The 21,135-nt window shown below is 30.1% G+C and overlaps 1 protein-coding gene across 11 annotated transcripts in view; it reads left to right on the top strand.

Annotated features, from left to right (window-relative positions):
* The window catches only part of LOC105253569 (afadin), a 66,979-nt gene extending 58,312 nt beyond the window's left edge, over positions 1 to 8,667 (top strand). For 7 of the 11 annotated variants that reach the window (XM_025407476.1, XM_025407477.1, XM_025407474.1 and 4 more), the window contains 5 exons: positions 244 to 373; positions 562 to 1,324; positions 2,148 to 2,407; positions 7,690 to 7,802; positions 7,938 to 8,667. In XM_025407476.1, the coding sequence (XP_025263261.1) occupies positions 244 to 373; positions 562 to 1,324; positions 2,148 to 2,407; positions 7,690 to 7,802; positions 7,938 to 8,223 (1,552 nt within the window). In that variant the 3' untranslated portion in view covers positions 8,224 to 8,667. Of the gene's footprint in view, positions 1 to 243; positions 374 to 561; positions 1,325 to 2,147; positions 2,408 to 2,569; positions 2,984 to 3,554; positions 3,571 to 7,689; positions 7,803 to 7,937 lie in introns of those variants that run through there. The other 4 variants (XM_025407483.1, XM_025407484.1, XM_025407479.1 and 1 more) reach the window with 3 other exon arrangements.
* The last annotated feature ends 12,468 nt before the right edge of the window (positions 8,668 to 21,135 follow it).

The raw sequence follows: 21,135 nt of genomic DNA, 5'->3' as shown, positions 1-21,135 counted from the left end.
AACAATTAGCAATATTATTGAGTGGGAAATTATAAGTAATAATTATATAACTGTTACTTATAATTTCCCACTCAATAATATTGCTGTTACATGTAACAGCAATATTATTGAGTGGGAAATTATGCACTTATATAATTGTTATATAACAATTATATAACAGTTACATGTTATGTAACAGTTATAGCTGTTTGCTGGGTAAGATAAATTCAGTTTCCTCTAATAGAAGAAAATCTCTTCTTTTAGGTACACCGCAAGCATGCAAGATCCACCACGGGGTAGTTACTATCCTGCGGGAGGAATCAACGCTATGCAGCAACCGCGTCAATATCAGTACAGCGCGACCAACCCTTGGCAACGGGAAGAAAGGGAAAAAGTAATGAGATTAATAGCGAAAATAAATTGATAGCAATAATGAAGAAAATAACAGTAATGATTATTACCTGAACAAAGTTTGAAATCTTCATTTTATCGCTAAATATCTAATAATTTTGTAGTATTGATAGTTTATAATTTTAAAGAACAGTTTAAACGAGCGCTACTTGACATTGCTGGTTATTTTAGGAACAAGCTCGTAGAAGAGAAGCTGCCCGACAATGGCGGGATCAGCAGATCGCCGAGTTAAGCGCGCTGACGCATCGAACGCAGCAGCAGGAAGAGCAGCTACGGGCGCTCCAACTGGAAAGAGATTTCCAGAAACGAGCAGAGGAGGTCGCGAATCAAGATGACGATGAAGAAAGTAACGATCTGGATAATGAGAGTGCGCAACGCGTTCAAGGCTTATTAAGGATGGCGGCCAGTCAGGAGAGAACTGCCCAGGGGACCCAGCAGCTTCCAATCCTATCGAGAACAAACACAGGCAATCAGTCTATAAGAGGTGGTCTGCCTCTTCAGCCCATCGGTAGCCAATCGGTCGCCAGCAGCCACTCTCATATTCTGCCCAATCAAGCGGCGCCTCAAAACGTCGGGATGAATAGCCTCGGTCAAGAGAACAGCAGCTTGCACATCCAACCGAGTCAGCAGCAACCGGCGAGTCAGAGCGAGGAGCACGCGTCGCCCAATTACAGCACGTCTCTTTCCAGCCATTTCGGTTCCAGTCAGAAGCCGTATCCCATGTCGCATTCCACGGAAGAAAGGGAATTACAACGAAGAATAGATGAGGTGAAACGGAAGCAGGCTGAATTCGAGGAGAGTCAGAAGAAGCAGGAGGAGCTGCACTCGCCCCAGCAGCAAACATATCAGCAGAGCCAGCATCCAAGAAGCCAGCTGCACCCGAGCATGCTACGTTTGGACAATCTGATTATCAATGGACCCAACGTTTCTATGCGTTAGTAAATTAAATATGAAGCTATACAGGGTTAGGAAAAAATCTGGATACCCCTTAATATTTCGAAAAATACGCATTTTAAAAAAAAATGTTTCATACAAAAGTTATAGGGTTTTATGTGGCGCATTACACAGCAGCATTATTATGACCTCAAAAAGCGTTATCAAGGTTATGTGAAGGTCAGCTTCAATTTTTTAAATGGAATCCCGTATTTTTCATTGCATATTCTTGTAGCTTACCTCGAGAGCTTTCCAAAACACTATAATAAATTATTTTTCCATGAAGTACCTTTCAAATTATGAGGCTTGAAATCATTTCTTAATTTTACATAAACCATAAAAAATCTTGTAAAATATTCATTTTTCGATTATCTTACCTTAATAATTTTATGTACAAAATAATGAGAGGAATCAATTAGTGTAAAGAAAACACATAGTTGTTTCTAAAAAAAAATATATAATTTACAATTCCATATTTTTTCTTAAAAACAACTGTATGTTTTCTTTACACCAATTGATTCCTCTCATTATTTTGTGCATATTTTATGGTTTATGTAAAATTAAGAAATGACGTATTGATGAAAATAAGAAATGATGTTAAAATTAAGAAATGATGTTATGTAAAATTAAGAAATGAAAACCCTATAACTCTTATATGAAACATTTTTTTGAAAATGCGTATTTTTCGAAATATTAAGGGGTATCCAGACTTTTTCCTAATCCTGTACTTTTAAGGCTTTCATGGATTGTGAGGTCTCTTTAGAGATTACATTCTTCACCAGAAAATATTTTGGAATATTTATCCGATCATTTCTCTATTTTAGCCTCGCAAAATAGCGTAAACGACGCACCTCCACCGCCAGAACGAGGCTCCAGTTATGCCGTTATGTCTCAGCAAAGCGCTCTCAGATCAAACGGCTCGACAGCATCCAATCTACCTCCCACTTCTCAACAGCCAGCATCAATGAAAAGGGTTTCTTTTCATGATTCGAATGCAAATAGCGAGTCTATGCTGCGCAGTATGTCGTCCGGGACATCAAATCCACCATCGATGTCAATGGACATTATTAGAGAAGATCCTAACGTGAGTCATTGTTTTCTTTATATGACATCTTTTAATTTTTTTTTCTCACATTTATTTATCTGTTAATTTATTTCTTCTTTATTCTAGTCCGTTTCGTATTCACATAATTGAGTCGTGAATTTCGGCAAAAATCGATCCCGTGTTTTCTTTACAATATTTCAGAATTTATGCAGGATGAGTGAAAAATCCCCGACCAAAAATCTCGAAAACAAGACATTTTAGAAAAAAATGTTTCATGTAAAAGTTGTAGGGTTTAAAGAGATCTAGTTGTCGATCTTATCAGTTTGACCCTGAGAGGCTTCGCCAAAGTCAGGAGAAGGTCAAATTGAATTTCTTAAACGAATTTCTCCCATTTTTACCCTGGATATTATCGTAAGAGTCATATGTATACTTTGTTAATCCTCTCGAGAGAAGTAAAAGATATTTATAAAATCATATATACAGGGTGGCCCCAAACGTTCCAGCCAGACTTTGAGATCTTATAGGAAATTTAATTCTGAACAAAAAATTTCCGATAAACATGGATTGAAAAATGCTTTCTTAAAAAGTTATGGCTCAAAAATCTCTGATGAAGGAAGAGCAAAAGGTGAAATGAAAATGAAATAAAAAGAAAATGAAACTAAATAAATTTCAGGAAAAAATGATAAAAATAAAAAATAAAAATCTTTTTCTTTCATGAAAATAAAATAAAAGATAGTTAAAAAAAAAAAATTTTATTTTATTTTCATAAAAGAAAAAGATTTTTACTTTTTATTTTTATCGTTTTTTTTCAAGAAATTTATTTAGTTTCATTTTCTTTTTATTTCATTTTCCTTTCATCTTTTGCTCTTTATTCATCAGAGGTTTTTGAGTGATAACTTCTTAAGGAAGCATTTTGCGACCCATCATGTTTATAGGAAATTTTTTGTTCAGAATTAAATTTCCTATCTCAAAATCTAGCTGGAACGTTCGGGGCCATCCTGTATATTTTTCTTTACATTTATATTATTCAAAGCCAAATATAGCTTCATCTTCCAACGTACCACTTGTATTTTAGATAATCAACTAAGCAAACTTAATTCCTCAAAGTGTTAACTTGTTCCATCGTTAATAAATATATATATTTACTACAAATCTGAATATTCTCTCGAAATGCATACAATGGCAGATATACATATAAACAAGTAAGATATAACTTGTAAAACAGATATCATTGCTACGTCATTATAAATGTCTAATGTTTAATGATGCATGGACTGTCAGCCATTATCGTCTAGCGAGATATACAAGGTGTTCCAAAAGTCCCGGACCGATCGAATATTTCATAAACTATGCACTTTAGAAAGAAATGTTTCAGACAAAAGTTGTATGACTTGAAGGGGGCCATCAGATAGTGGCAATGATTTGACATAGGAGAGTCATTTAAAAGTCACGTAAAGATCAACGTCAATTTCTTAAATGGAACTCCCTATTTTTTATTAAATATTCTGGTAGCTCACGTCGAGAGCTTTCCAAAACACTATAATAAAGTATTTCTGCATTGAATACTTTTCGAGTTATGAGGCTTGAAATAATTTCTTAATTTTGCATAAACCATAAAATATCTAGTAAAATATTCATTTTTCGATTATCTTACCTTAATACTTTTATATACAAAATAATGAGAGGAATCAATTGATGTAAAGAAAAAACATAGTTGTTTTTAAGAAAAAAATATGTAATTTGCAATTAACAATTACATATTTTTTTTTTAAATAACTATGTGTTTTCTTTACACCAATTGATTCCTCTCATTATTTTATACACAGCTACATGAATATGTAATAAATGTATGTAATAAAAAATAAAAATATGTAATAAAAAATTGGAGGTTCCATTTAAGAAATTGATGGAACTTTTACGTCACCTTCAAATGACTCTCCAAGGTCAAATCATTGCCTATCTGATGGTTCGCTTCAAGCCATACAACTTTTGTCTGAAACATTTCTTTCTAAAGTGCATAGTTTATGAAATATTCGACTCGTCCGGGACTTTTGGGACACCCTGTATATATCTCTCAGTCGAGTGTATCGTGCGCTATGTATTCATTAGATTTTTTTATTCGTCCTTCATTCATCGTGCTATCTACCCTCATGTTCTTGTACATCGATGCTAGTTTCTGTAATCATTGCTTTACGCGTAAATTATTCTGCTGTCCAAAAAAATTGCGCCAGCTCTTTTAAAGCATTCAAAGTCGATCTTTTCTTGGCAAGAATTTAATCCAAAAGTCTGATTCATTTTTTCCTATCACTCTGTATTTTATAGATTAACCATCATATTGATTATTAGGCTTCTGATGTAATAATATATACTGGATGTCCCATTTTAACTTTCACACTAGAATATCTCGAAACCATGGCGGTTTCGAAGAAAATGTTTTAAACAAATGTTGTATGGTTTCGAGGGGGCCATAAGGTGGTATCATTGGTTTTATCTAGAAAAGTCGTTTGAAGGTCATATGAAGGTCACCTTTAATTTTTTTAATGGAACTCCCTATTTTTTATTAAAATATTCTGGTAGCTCATGTCGAGAGCTTTCCAAAACACTATAATTAAGTTAGTTTTCATTAAGTACTTTTTGAGTTATAAGGCTTGAAATAATTTCTTAATTTTACATAAACCATAAAATATCTAGTAAACCATTCATTTTTCGATTATCTTACCTTCATACTTTTATATACAAAATAATGAGAGGAATCGATTAGTGTAAAGAAAAAAACATAGTTGCTTTAAGAAAGAATATATAATTTACAATTAACAATTTCATATTTTTTTCTTAAAAACAACTCTATGTTTTCTTTACACCAATTAATTTCTCTCATTATTTTGTATACAGGGTTGGGCAAAAGTCCGGAAACGGTCAAATATCTCGAAAAGGATCAACTATAGCGAAAAATTGTAAATAGCAAAGTTGTAGGGCTTAAAAAAATGTACCTAATGATGACTAAAAATTTTACTTTGAGTGGAGGACGAAGATCATATAAAAGTCAAATTGAATTTTTTAAATGGAACCCCCTATTTTTCATTACATATTCTTGTAGCTTATCTCGAGAGCTTTCCAAAACACTATAATTAAGTACCTTTTTATTAAGTACTTTTTGAGTTATAAGGCTTGAAATAATTTCTTAATTCTACATAAACCATAAAATATCTAGTAAACCATTCATTTTTCGATTATCTTACCTTCATACTTTTATGTACAAAATAATGAGAGGAATCAATTGGTGTAAAGAAAACACATAGTTGTTGCATGGAATTGTTAATTGCAAATTACATATTTTTTCTTAGAAACAACTATGTGTTTTCTTTACACCAATTGATTCCTCTCATTATTTTGTACATAAAAGTATGAAGGTAAGATAATCGAAAAATGAATGGTTTACTAGATATTTTATGGTTTATGTAAAATTAAGAAATTATTTCAAGCCTTATAACTCAAAAAGTACTTAATAAAAAGGTACTTAATTATAGTGTTTTGGAAAGCTCTCGAGATAAGCTACAAGAATATGTAATGAAAAATAGGGGGTTCCATTTAAAAAATTCAATTTGACTTTTATATGATCTTCGTCCTCCACTCAAAGTAAAATTTTTAGTCATCATTAGGTACATTTTTTTAAGCCCTACAACTTTGCTATTTACAATTTTTCGCTATAGTTGATCCTTTTCGAGATATTTGACCGTTTCCGGACTTTTGCCCAACCCTGTATAAAAGTACATAAAAGTATTAAGGTAAGATAATCGAAAAATGAATATTTTACTAAATATTTTATGATTTATGTAAAATTAAGAAATTATTTCGAGCTTCATAACTCGAAAAATACTTAATGAAAAAATATTTAATTAAGTGTTTTGGAAAGCTCTCGATGCAAGCTATAAGAATATGCAAAAGTATATAGGGTGTCCCATTTAAAAAGTTGGAGGTGATTCTCACGTGACCTTCAAACAACTTTTCAAGATAAAACCAATGACACCATCTTATAGCCTCCTTAAATCATACAACTTTCGTTTAAAACATTTTCACCGAAACCGCCATGGTTTCGAGATATTCAAGTGTGAAAGTTAAAATGAGACACCCTGTATAATATATTCTTAATTTGACAATAATTTAAAATTGATGCAAGAACAAGTAGTGATTTTCTAGCGACCTATTGATAAAAATGTTTCATTACAAACTTATTAAATTAATTATAAAATATATATTTCAATCGTGTTCATTGTTAAATAATTTCAATCTCAGATGTCTCGGATTACATTCTCGCCGAGAGGCAATTGCATATGCAAATTATGTGTGAGATATTTATAATACATGTTGCTATTAATATACGGGATGTCCCAAAAGTCCCGGATCGGTCGAATATTTCATAAACTATGCATAAACTATGCACTTTAGAAACAAATGTTTCAGACAAAAGTTGTATGGCTTGAAGGGGACCATCAGATAGTGGCAATGATTTGACCTTGGAGAGTCATTTGAAGGAAACGTAAAGGTCACCTTCAATTTCTTAAATGGAACCCTCTATTTTTTATTACATATTCGTGTAACTTATCTCGAGAGCTTTACCAAAACACTATAATAAAGTATTTCTTCATTGAGTACTTTTCGAGTTATGAGGCTTGAAATCATTTCTTAATTTTGCATAAACCATAAAATATCTAGTAAAATATTCATTTTTCGATTATCTTACTTTAATACTTTTATGTACAAATGAGAGGAATCAATTGGTGTAAAGAAAACATATAGTTGTTTTAAAAAAAATATGTAATTGTTAATTGCAAATTACATATTTTTTTCTTAAAAACAACTATGTTTTTTCTTTACATCAATTGATTCCTCTCATTATTTTGTACATAAAATTATTAAGGTAAGATAATCGAAAAATGAATATTTCACAAGATATTTTACAGTTTATGTAAAATTAAGAAATGATATCAAGCCTCATAATTCGGAAGGTACTTAATGAAAACTAACTTAATTATAGTATTTTGGAAAGCTCTCGACGTGCTACCAAAATATTTAATAAAAAATAGGGAGTTCCATTTAAGAAATTGACGTTGATCTTCACGTGACTTTCAAATGACTCTCCCATGTTAAATCATTAGCACTATCTGATGGCTCCGTTCAAGCCATACAACTTTTGTCTGAAACATTTCTTTCTAAAGTGTATAGTTTATAAAATATTCGACCGGTCCGGGACTTTTGGGACATCCTGTATATAACTTTCCCAGCATTAATATTATTTACAATCCGTTCGATTATTCTTTCAGAATTTTATCAACGACGCGGAGAATCTACTGGCATCTCCCAAGACGCCGGAAGGATCCGGAACTTCATTTACTGGCGCTACTCCTGGAGTGATTGGAGCTCAAGAGGTGTATAAGTAAGTTTAGGAGAAATTTGTTTGAGTAAAATTAAAAGAAAAATTTTTTGTTTAAGTAAAATTTGAGAAGAGGACTAGAGTCCCCAAGTGATTCTTCCAACGTGTGCAAGAATCTATTGAATGCTTCTGCTCCAGAGATCCGAGACAAAAACGACTGGCGGAGAAGCAAAAGCAGCAGCAACAGAATTCGCAAATTGGCGCGGTGCCGGAGAAGCTTAGCTTCAAGGAGAAGATGAAGATGTTCGCGATGGAAACCGGCGAGGATGGGACGCCCCGTGACAAGGTGAAGATCTCGCGGGCACAACGCGAGATCGACAACATCAGCAGCCCACTCAATTCCAGCAACAACAACAATAACAACAATAATAATAATAACAATACCACCAGCGGCAATAATAACACCAATAACAATAGGACCTAATGAAGTAAAATTGCATTCTCTTATCTTCGAGCCGTAGCAAGCAGATGTATAGGGTGGTGTTTTCAACATTCAAAGTATCTAGAATACCCCTTGGAGGAAAGAGCGATGAATTTCGTGAATAAAAGAGGAAGTAAATTTACACGATCCGATGAAACATCGGTAGGCTGCGCTGATCTTCTACAAAGTACAACGCTTCAATTAATCGCAAAAATGATGGAATTATTTGACTGGAAGAATTCTTAGCAGAAAAGAAACAAAAATCTATATTCACATTTTATCTATCTACATTAAAATAATCTGCCTTATGCTCGTTTCCTCCGAATAGTCTTAGATACTTTATCCTGTATTTTTTGCCGGATAAAAAGGAAGAGAAGAGACATAGAAACGGACATACAGGGTGAGGAAAAAGTATGGAAACTCCTAAATTTTTCGAAAACTATACATTTTAAAAACAAATGTTTCAGACAAAAGTTGTAAGGTTTCAAGTAATGCATTACGTAGCGATATCAGTATAACCTTGAATAGCATCGTCAAGGTCACATAAAAATCACTTTGAATTTTTTAAATGGAACCCTTTACTTTTTATTATATATTCTTGTAGCTTGTTTCAAGAGCTTTTCAAAACACTATAATAAAGTATTTTTTCAGTGAGCACTTTTCAAGTTATAAAGCTCGAAATAATTTCTTAATTTTACATAAACCATAAACAATAAAATATTTTTTCTTCAAAACTATGTTTTTTCTTTACATCAATTGATTCTTCACATTATCTTATGTATAAAAGTATGAAGATAAAATAATAAAAAAATGAATATTTTATTAAATATTTTATGGTTTATGTAAAATTAAGAAATTATTTCAAGCCTCATAACTCGAAAAGTACTCAATGAAAAAACACTTTAATATAGCGTTTTGGAAAGCTCTTGAAACAAGCTATAACAATGTGTAATAAAAAATAGGGGGTTCCATTAAAAACATTCGAACTGATTTTTATGTGATCTTAACGGTACTGTTCAAGGTCATACTGATATTGCTACATAATACGTTACTTGAAACCCTACAACTTTTGTCTGAAACATATGTTTTTAAAATGCATAGTTTTCGAAAAATTTAAAGGTTTCCATACTTTTTCACTTACCCTGTAGTTGTATTTTCACGCGATAAGTTGATTAGTTTTTATCGCTAATGGTACTACTTATACAAATATTTAGGACGAGTCCGGCGATTCTCCACAAGCGTCAAAGTACAAACGAAATTTTGTATAGCTCTTTGACCAAAAAAAAAAAGTCGTGTGTTCTGTTAACAAGGACCATTAATAACATAATGATAACGTTGCGGGCGTACTTGTTGCAGTCGTGAAGATGAGAAGAAGAGCTCGGCTGATTCTCGTGCGCCCGATATTCCTGATTACTTCCGGACCAACCTAATCTTATTATAAAGTAATTGATAATCTCTGTCGAGACTAGTACGACGTAAGGATAAGGCTCGCGAGTACTTGAATAAGCTTATCGTGAGACGCGGAATCATTTTGCGAGGGAAGCTCGCGAGTGTACATAGGAAGGAGACAAATAGTAGGCCGGGCAACACGATATATATATTATTGTATGCGTTAATTTTATATTTATCTCTCTCGGCAGGAGAAGGGGGAAGGCGGAGGTTTAAGATATATATTTAAATTATGCGATTTACTCACTCTTACGCCATTATGCACTTAAACAAGTACGACAAAGTAGTGAAGATAGCTAGGAAATAGAAAAAAAAAGATGATGATGATGAGCAGTGTATGTGTATGTGTGCACGTGAGGAAAGAATGCGGATAGTTGAAAAGATTTATATTTATATAATGCGAATTTCACAAATGTAGACAGCATTAGCTTAGTTTTCGAATCGAAACTCTACTTGCATGAAAATTCTATTCTCCAGAAAAATATGAAAATTCCATGTGGAATCCTTAATTTTTTTTAAATTTACAAAAACTCCACTTTCATAGAGTGAATAGGATATTTCGTGGAAGAGAGATACAAAATGGATTTATCTGCGACGGGAGATTTTTATTTGAAAATGTGGAAGAGAGATAAATGCTAGAATTCTTGATTATATATATACAGGGTGGCCCGAACGTTCCAGCCAGACTTTGAGATCTTGTAGGAAATTTTTTAAATTCTTTTTTCATTTTTAATTTTTTAATTCTGAACAAGAAATTTCGTATAAACATGGGTCAAAAGATGCTTCCTTAAGAAGTTATCGCTCAAAAATCTCTGATGAAGGAAGAGCAAAAGGTGAAAAGAAAATGAAATAAAAAGAAAATGAAACTAAATAAATTTCTTGAAAAAAAGAAACGATAAAAATAAAAAATAGAAATCTTTTTCTTTTATAAAAATAAAATAAAAGTTTGTTAAAAGAAAAAATTATTTTATTTTCATAAAAGAAAAAGATTTTTATTTTTTATTTTTATCTTTTTTTCAAGAAATTTATTTAGTTTCATTTTCTTTTTATTTCACTTTCCTTTTACCTTTTGCTCTTCCTTCATCAGAGGTTTTTAAGCAATAACTTCTTAAGGAAGCATTTTTCGACCCATGTTTATAGGAAATTTTATGTATTTTGGCCACCCTGTATATCGACGTTTTATTAAATCTAGAGATGTAGAAATGAAATTTAGTTCTCTTTTTGCGTGTTATTCTTCGATGGTCCTCTATTTTTCATTAATAGAGATATCTGTGGGAAGAAATATCATATTCGTTTGTTGAAAAAATCGTTGTTTTGCCGGAGGATTTTTCACGAATGTGTAAAGTGAATCATTTGAGATATTCGTGATTTACTTTATTTATTATTTTTGTAAATCTTCCTAACGGATTTGTAATCTTTTTTTTCTTTAATTCATCGATACAAATAAATATAAAACAAATTAAGATAAATTATTGGACGCTTTACAAGATTTATGTTGTAACGTATATCAGATTTAACGTATATGTTTATTTTTTCTTGCATATATGATGCCATGCAACATAAATTCTGAGCGATAAATTTCAAAAAAGAAATTCGTCCTGTGTGAAATTTAAATAATGAATATTGGCGCATTATTTAAATGAGCGAATTTATTTTTTCAATTCATTATTTTTATTATTGAGTTAATTACTTTTAGAAATCCTTCAAGAGAGGTCACTTTTGCTTATATCTGCTGTCACACAATATATTATAATATTATAGACATAATTTCCAAGATATTTTTTTCACCTGTAAATTAAAAGATATCAGTTTGAGGATAGATAATTTTGGAATTACAGTTAATTACGATTATTATTGATCGATCGAAAGTTACCATCTTAAATGACTCACTCTATGCAATTTTTTTTTCATTATTCTTCTCGAATTTTTTTTTTATTATTCTTCTCGACTAAGTGATAATCAAAATACGTTATCATTGAAAGCTTTCTTCGCGCAGATTTCGCATCCGATGATAACGCGTTTAATTCTAAGGCTTTAAATTTGTTAGGAGAATCTTAAATCTTCTTAGACTCTTTCGCACTTGCAGAGTATTTGCGGATGATGACGCAGTATTCCAAAAAGAGCTTAGTGATCTAATGTGAAGAACAAAGGGTAGCAATATTAGACTTTAAGGAACAACTTATGTAGAGTAACTCTGTACAAATGAAACGAGTGGAGGGTGTTAGCCGATTTTTTGCGTAATAGAAATCGTCGAGCGCAGATCGAGCTGAGAAATATTCACTCAGAGCTTCGTGCTAAATTTCTTGAAATTATGCAACATTTATTGCATTCCTCGCCGTCCAATCTATGCGACAGAGTAAAAAAAAATGATCGCAAGGAGACTTTCTTTTTGATTTTTTTTTATTTTTAAATTTGTGAAAACGATTCACATCTCTACATTTTTTTAAAATTCATGAATATTATAAAGTTATATTATAAAAAAAAAATGATCGCAAGGAGGCTTTCTTTCTTTTTTTTTTTATTTTTAAATTTGTGAAAACGATTCACATCTCTACATTTTTTTTAAATTCATGAATATTATAAAGTTATATAAAAAAAAAAAATGATCGCAAGGAGGCTTTCTTTTTGTTTTTTTTTATTTTTAAATTTGTGAAAACGATTCACATCTCTACATTTTTTTTAAATTCATGAATATTATAAAGTTATATTATAAAAAAAAAATGATCGCAAGGAGGCTTTCTTTTTGATTTTTTGATTTTTAAATTTGTGAAAACGATTCACATATCTACATTTTTTTTAAACTCATGAATATTGTAAAGTTACATTATAAAAAAGATGATCGCAAGGAGGCTTTTTTTTATTTTTAAATTTGTGAAAACGATTCACATCTCTACATTTTTTTTTAAATTCATGAATATTATAAAGTTATATTATTAAAAAAATGATTGCAAGGAGGCTTTCTTTTCGATTTTTTATTTTTAAATTTGTGAAAACGATTCACATCTCCATTTTTTTTAAACTCATGAATATTATAAAGTTTATCTTCCAGAAGAGAAAAAGAGAGATCCACAGAATGTAATGCTAATATCACATAACTAACAATACAACATATTAAAATCGATAGAAATATCAAGAAAAATCACTCGCATTTCTACTCTTGCAAATTATTCGACTTGTGTTGAATTCTTTATTTGTAAAAAAAAATGAGGACTTGTGATGTATCATGCAAGATATCAGCCAGCAAACACCAAATAACAATTATATAACTGTTAGTTGTAATTTCCTACTCAACATATATACATATATATAACTGTTACGTGGTATGTAACAGTTATATAACAGTTATATAACATAATAAATAGTTATATTATTGTTATATGTTATGTAACAGTTATATTGTTGAGAGGGAAATTACAACTAACAGTTATATAACTGTTATTTGGTGTTTGCTGGGCAATATCATAGATAATTGCTGATTTTTGTCAAAAGCAAGAGAAAATGCCACTAAATTAAAATAACATATCTAATTTTTTTTTTTCTCAAAAGAATTCTGATTGATTTCCGGCGATTCCTCAATAATCTTATATTCGTAAAAAAATACGTTTTTATCTGATTTATATTTTGTTGTATACTTTTATCGTTTATGCGCCTTTGCAAGATTTATCCCAGCAAAAAAAAGGAAATATAACTAATAGTTATAATTTCCCACTCAACAATATAACTGTTACATGTTATATAACAGTTACATAATATTTACATAATATATGTTATATGTTATGTAACAGTTATATAACAGTTATATTGTTGAATGGGAAATTACATAAACGTTACTTGGTGTTTTTACTGGGATTATTCCGGCCTTATACATCCATTCCTCCAGTTTGGAACGATAGTGATAATACTAAGCAGCTTGTGACATGCTGTCATGCGACGAATTATTTTGCTCGTGACCACAACGAATTTCCGTTTTTAAGCAGTTAACACTAATTAACGCGGGAGCGAGGTTCCATCGTCGTAGTCTTATACCTTTTGAATTTTAATTAGCCATGTCGAGTCATGGTCATCATCATGAAAAATCATGACTCGATATATATTAATAGGAATTAATTACTATTGACAGAGAAGAGTATTGAAATATATTCGCGTCAAACTTATTAATCAAATGTAATAGATGAGAAAAAGAGAAAGAGAGAGAGAGAGAGAGAAATGAGATGATCGAAGGGACTTCCCCTTCTTGTTATGTATAGGGTGAGCGTATAATATTTGCACTATATTTTGTAAAACTGTTTTCATCATCGTAGGAAAGAGAGAGAGAGAGAGAGAGGAGAGCGACGATGCATCGATCGATCGTCGAGTAAAACAATATAACTGTTATATAACTGTTATTACAACTGTTATATAACTATTACATAACTGTAACAATTTTACCGTCACGCGCGAATGTTATTAATATTAATACTATATTTTACTTATAGTACCGACTGTCTAATTTCGCAAAGTATAGTATATTTTTTAATTATTGTATCATGTATTGTTATTAGCGAAATATGATATATGAAGGAAAATATATGTCAACTGTATTCAACATCTCGACGTCTTCTGCCTTCATCTTCCTCGCAATTTTTCTTCATATACCTCCTAACATCTGCGAAATACTAGAAATATTGTTTACGGCAACTTCGACTAATTTTTTTTAATGAATCTAGGAGAAACATGAATATTATTAATATTGAGAAAATTTCGATTTATGAGAGATTTTATTTTATCCCAGCAAACACCAAATAACATTTATATGTTTGTATTGTATGTTATATATTTTATATAATTGTTATATAACTGTTACACCAAGTAACATTTATATAATTGTTATATAACTATTACATATCATGTAAACAATTTTTTGTTGAGTGGGAAATTATAACTATAACAATTATATAATTGTTATATAACTGTTACATAACATGTAACAATTTTTTGTGGAGTGGGAAATTATAACTATGACAGTTATATAAACGTTATTTGGTGTTTGCTGGAGTTAATATTATTGTTAATATAAAATTTGTAACAAAATTATTGCAACTATATGAATTTATTATTAATAAATATATCAAAATAATATTTAGAAATATTTGAGGTAATGTTTTTGAAACATTTCCCAGCAAACACCAAATAACATTTATAATTGTTAGTTGTAATTTCCCACTCAACAATATAACTGTTACATAACATGTAACTGTTATCTACATAACTGTTACATAACAGTTATATAACTACATACAATTAGCAATATTGTTGAGTGGAAAATTTTAAGTAATAGTTATATAACTGTTACTTATAATTTCTCACTCAATAATATTGCTGTTACATGTTATGTAACAGTTATATTGTTGAGTGGGAAATTACAACTAACAATTATATAAATGTTATTTGGTGTTTGCTGGGTTCTTTAATGTTTAAAAATATTATATTATAAAATAATATACTTAAAAAATTTATAAAACATTATGTCAAAACGTTACAAAAATTTATATAAAATTAATGTTTCAGAAGATTGATTTAACATTTATTTTGCTCTTACTAGGTATCTATATATTACATAATATATATTCTCTCTTGATATGAAAATATCGCAAATAATTCATCGAAAGGCGAGATAGAACTTATGCAAAAAGTGTTTCTGCAAAGAGGTAATTTTATTAACATTCATCATTATAAAACGCGTTGGCTTGCAATACATTTAATTCATTTATTAAGGCTATATCCTGCGTTTCAACAATAACGAGTACATTAACGTCGTTCCACTTTTAATTTTTGATACTTTTGTTTATAATCGATTAATTGGGATAATAAATGATTAACATTTTATTAGAAATTCAACATTGCTCTTAAAGCTAATAATAAAATATATGTGCACATTTCTAATTTAATTTTATATCATATCGCGTCAATAAAATTCATTAAAAAATATAGATATTTTAAAATAAATAACATGTGATATATTTTTGAAATATATGTATCTCAGCAAACACCAAGTAACATTTATATAATTGTTAGTTACAATTTCCCACTCAACAATATAACAGTTATAAAACATGTAATAGTTATATAATGGTTATATAACTGTTACTAGATTTTTGCTGAGATAATAACGGAAATGTAAATCTTCAAAATTTTCTTTATTATTAATGTCTTTAATATACAGGGTGTCCCATTTTAAAAGTTCCACCCTTATAACTTTTTTAATTTTGATTGTAGAAAAAAATGTTTCAGACAAAAGTTGTATGGCTTGAAGGGAGACATAAGATCGTGTAAAGAAAACACATAATTGTTTCGAAAAAAATATATGTAATTTACAATTAACAATTCCATATTTTTTCTTCGAAACAATTATGTTTGTGTTTTCTTTACACCAATTGATTCCTCTCATTATTTTGTACATAAAAGTATTAAGGTAGGATAATCGAAAAATGAATATTTTACTAGATATTTTACGGTTTATGTAAAATTAAGAAATGATTTCAAGCCTTATAAATCAGAAAATACTTAATGAAAACTAACTTAATTATAGTGTTTTGGAAAGCTCTCGAGATGGACTATAAGAATGTGTAAAAGCATATAGGATGTCCAGTTTAAAAAGTTGGATGTGATCTTCACGTGACCTTCAGGTGACTTTTCAATGTCAAACTAATGGCACCGTCTTATATCCCCCTTCAAGCCATACAACTTTTGTCTGAAACATTTTTTTCTACAATCAAAATTTAAAAAGTTATGAGGGTGGAACTTTTAAAATGGGACACCCTGTATATATTAAAAATGTAAATATAAAATCAAATTTTAATAAATCTAATATATATAATGTATATAGATATAAATGAAACGACGTTTCAGTATCGATTGTCAACAGGTGAGCTTTTGCACATGCATTTAAATGTCCCTGCTTTCGCGCTTCGTTTGCATATATTTTTCTTTTTTGTATCGATCTGCATGCGTCGAATAGAAAAATCATAAGCGACGAATAACGCTTTCCGACCCCGTCGATCCTTCCGCGCGTCGATTTAACCGTAATTTGATTTGAACTTTTTTTATATTATAACGAAAGCTCTTAGCTACTATATTTATCACATCGAGCATTTATTATTCCACCCTGTACGCTATATTAAATATATTATTATCGACATTGCGGAACGTCGTTTCGTATCGTGAGCTCAGGCGATAATTTTACATTAAATTTTCATAAAGTACAATTAAACTAATCGAGTAATTTCGATCAAATAAATCGTCTCTCGCTCGATACGATTGATTAATCAACGATTTAATCGTCTTATGTAACGTCGCATAAGATCCTATAGAAGCGAATATCTATAACAGTATAAAGCGATGAAATGTATATATCTTCTTCTCTTGTAAAATTTACACTTTACATTACGTTCTACTTTTTCGTATTTAAAAAAGCGCGTTGCTAATCGATTACGTGTGGAAAAAATAATTTTCCCTCTCTACAACAATCTCTATTTGTGAAGAAAATAATTCTCATATTATCTCTCATATATAACAATCTACTTTCTAGCAACTCGAGGGCCAATAGGGTCGAATTACAAAACCTATTGTAAATTTGTTTTCACTATGTCTTGCAATAAATCACGTACCTGAGAGATCTTTCGCTTAATATAACCGATGTTGTGTAAACAATCTCTCGCCGCGTACGCGAGAACAATTATACAGGGTGGCCCTGAACGTTCCAGTCAGACTTTGAGATCTTATAAGAAATTTAATTCTGAACAAAAAATTTCCTATAAACAACAAACCTGGGTCGAGAAATGCTTCCTTAAGAAGTTATCGCTCAAAAATCTCTGATGAAGGAAGAGCAAAAGGTGAAAGAAAAATGAAATAAAAAGAAAATGAAACTAAATAAATTTCTTGAAAAAAAAAACGATAAAAATAAAAATCTTTTTCTTTTATGAAAATAAAATAAAAGTTAGTTAAAAAAAATTATTTTATTTTCATAAAAGAAAAAGATTTTTATTTTTTATTTTTATCGTTTTTTTCAAGAAATTTATTTAGTTTCATTTTCTTTTTATTTCATTTTCCTTTCACCTTTTGCTCTTCCTTCATCAGAGGTTTTTGAGCGATAACTTCTTAAAGAAGCATTTTTCAACCCATGTTTATAGGAAATTTTTTGTTCAGAATTAAACTTCCTATAAGATCTTAGAGTCTGGCTGGAACGTTCGGGGCCACCCTGTATATCTTACATAGATATTGTATACTTAGAGATAAAAATCGCTGCAACAACATTCGAAGCAACTACAATGCCTGTCGATCGACTCGATCTAAATTTTTTCTAAGATTTTTCACCCTTCGTGTTCGTCCTTTATCGTTTTATACTCGGAAAGAATTGAGAGATAAGAGAGAATTGGTCTCTCGTATCGCTTCAAGATAGGATAAATTATCATTGACGAGAGAGGAGTAGCGAAAACCGCGCAATTATATTCAGCTAGTCGTCCCTATATATTATGATAATGATTATCAATCTGGCAGACTTTAGATTTTAGTTGCGTTCCTTTTACTTTAAAAGCGAGAATTATTTGTTGCGATGAAATTGTCACTTTTAAACAAGTATCGCGAACATTATATAAATTTTTACATCAATAATTTAATTAATAGTCGATAATTAAAGACCTTATTATGTTTAATTTTTTGTCCCAAAACGATTTTAATTCCACTTTAGTTTTATATTCAAACTATTCCTTTTTTCGAGATTCTATTCTAAAATCAAGGACAAATCAATAAATCAATAAACCTATATTCACATTTGGTATTTATACAAAATCTAAATCTAAGTTTTTGACTTGTTTTTAATCTCAATAAATTTTTAATTCATAATATGCGAAATTAAATCGTATAAATCTTAAGAAATAATTATTTCTTCTTCTGCCAAACATTGTTTTTCTTCTTTTAAATTCCCTCAAGTCCTGTTCAGACTTTATTCAGTTGTTCTAGGATTAACATTTGAAAAAATTCTTGTGAGCATCTTAAAAAGTGGATCGTAAAACGATACGTCCTGATTGTAGTCTCGCTCGCGAGATTTTCCTTTTGACTTTTCGACTATTTTTCCAGGCAAGCTTCTGGAGAACACGTACCATTCCTTCGTCACTCGATAGGAACGTTTTGTTAATACTAAAGACGCTAAGAAATTTAACGCTTGCCTCGCGCAAAACATCGATTTCCAGTTTAACAGGACGGAAAAGTACGTGCAAAATATTACATTTCCTTGCTAGGCGCAATTCGTCTCACTTAGGCCTCTCACGTATGATTATTATATCTTACAATACGCGTTTTTCAAATGAGCCAGCCCTCTAAAACTGATATGTATACAAAATAGGCGTGTAGAGTTTTTGGTGTTCTTTTCGACAATTTTTTGTCCTGCACACAGTGTTTGCTGGTATCTAGATAAAATTATCTAGATAATTATCTAGATAAAGAAATGGCCCATCTTTATCTTTAACTAGATGAAGAAATACAAAGTATCTTTATCTTTATCTTAGATGAAAAATATATGTCATCTTATCTAAAAATTGTCTAAGATGACGTTTTCATTATGCAAAAGAGTTTTCCAGGCAAGCTTCTAAAAATCTATCTAAAATATCTAAAATATATTTTTTTATATTATTATTATTAATATATTATAAATATATTATTATTCTATTATTAATATATTATAAATATAATAAATATAAATTAATAAATAAATATTTATCATATCATTTATATACCTTTTTGCTATTATTTAAATATTCTTTAGAAAAAGAGAAAGAATATGTGTTTATGATTTTAATATCCCATTTTATAATCTGCGTCACATTTTTTACAAATATTTATAGTCTTCTAAAATAAACAAAAATATCTAGATAATTATCTAGATTATCGCAATAATTATCTCATCTTTCATCTAGATTAAGTAAAAGCAAAATCATCTTTATCTCATCTCAGATAAATTTACAGATTTTTATCTTTATCTTTATCTAGATAATTTTGAAATTATTTACAGCAAACACTGCCTGCACATGTGAGCCATGCAACGAATAATCAGCGCGCGCGAATAAACTTAGAATCTTAAAACAAGAATTATAAAATAGCCGCTTTCGTTTCTGTTTTCTCCAAATCGGAAATAGGTATCACGATTCTAAATTTGAGCTTTTGTTATTTATTATGGACAGTGACGTAACTATTTAAAAAAATGGCCCCGCTATAAAAGCGACGAAAAAGAGGAATTAATTAAAAATTTTAGAGAGAAGCACAGCACGAGTTTTAGTAAGTTTAGCTACAGTAAATACCGCTTATATGAATAGATCGTTAATGATATAAAAATTTGAGATTATTTTCCATTTATTTTCCTATAAGTCTGAGAACCAGAAAGAGAAATGATTTGTCATCAGAGTTTCAGAATCTTTTGCTTTTTCCATCTATTAATAATTCATGAATATGAGTTATAATAAAAACTAAAATTTATATATTTCTTATCGTTTTGAAAATAATTTTGATAAATTGATAAGATTTTCGTATAATAATATATTTTTGTTATGTCTAATTAAAAATTAAATAAAAAAAATAAAAAATCTCAAATTAAACCAGAAATAAGTTGCCTACCAGATATAATTTACATAAATTTTATAATTAAAATTTGTACATTTTTTATCTTTTTTTTAAAGTAATTTTTATAAATTTTTCATATATTATTAGAATGTTTAGTTAGAAACACAAGTATAATAATAGACAAATAGATCTAAAAAAATCTTTGCACCCGCTCAAAAAACAAAAAAATAGAAGCATATTTTTATCATGTAAGAGATAAAAATTTTTTGTTATATATGTGTAAACGATGTTTACTATTTTATTCTTATAGCATTTAATAATATGACTAACTTTATTATTTCGATTCAAACCGAATTTTGATTGTATAATCGCTTTTCTCACAAGATATCCAAATTTACTCCGCAGGGGGCCGATAAAATGAATGAATGAACGAATAGTTATGCCACTATCAATAATCAGATCATCACAGATTGTATCTCTGCTTGATCTAATCGTACATACTATCAGCTACCAAGACGAAGCTCGGTATACTCTTTGATTATCACTGCTTTTTGCAAGCGGTAGGTTGAGGGCAGTAAAACCTGATGACCGACATTTCTATCGAAAACTCTTAATCGATTGGGCTTTTATTGCAACAGTGAGATAAAGATTGCGTCTTTAATAATTAATTTCGTGAAATTCCATTATATAAAATAAAAAATTGATGCTGCGGCATTATACTGGGTGTCAAAAAAGTCGACATCTGGTCGAATATCTCGATAAGGAAGTTTTACTAGAAAGTAGTTTAGACAAAAGTTGTATGACTTCGAGGGAGACATAACATAATGGTACCATTGGTTTGACTTTGAAGAGTTATTTGAAAGTCACATGAAGGTC

Source organism: Camponotus floridanus, unplaced genomic scaffold (genome assembly GCF_003227725.1).
Source record: "Camponotus floridanus strain SB8 unplaced genomic scaffold, Cflo_v7.5 scaffold178, whole genome shotgun sequence".
Classification (NCBI taxonomy): Eukaryota; Metazoa; Arthropoda; class Insecta; order Hymenoptera; family Formicidae; genus Camponotus; species Camponotus floridanus.
The sequence above is the reverse complement of the archived record's forward strand: the minus strand, read 5'-3'. Positions and strand labels throughout refer to the sequence as shown.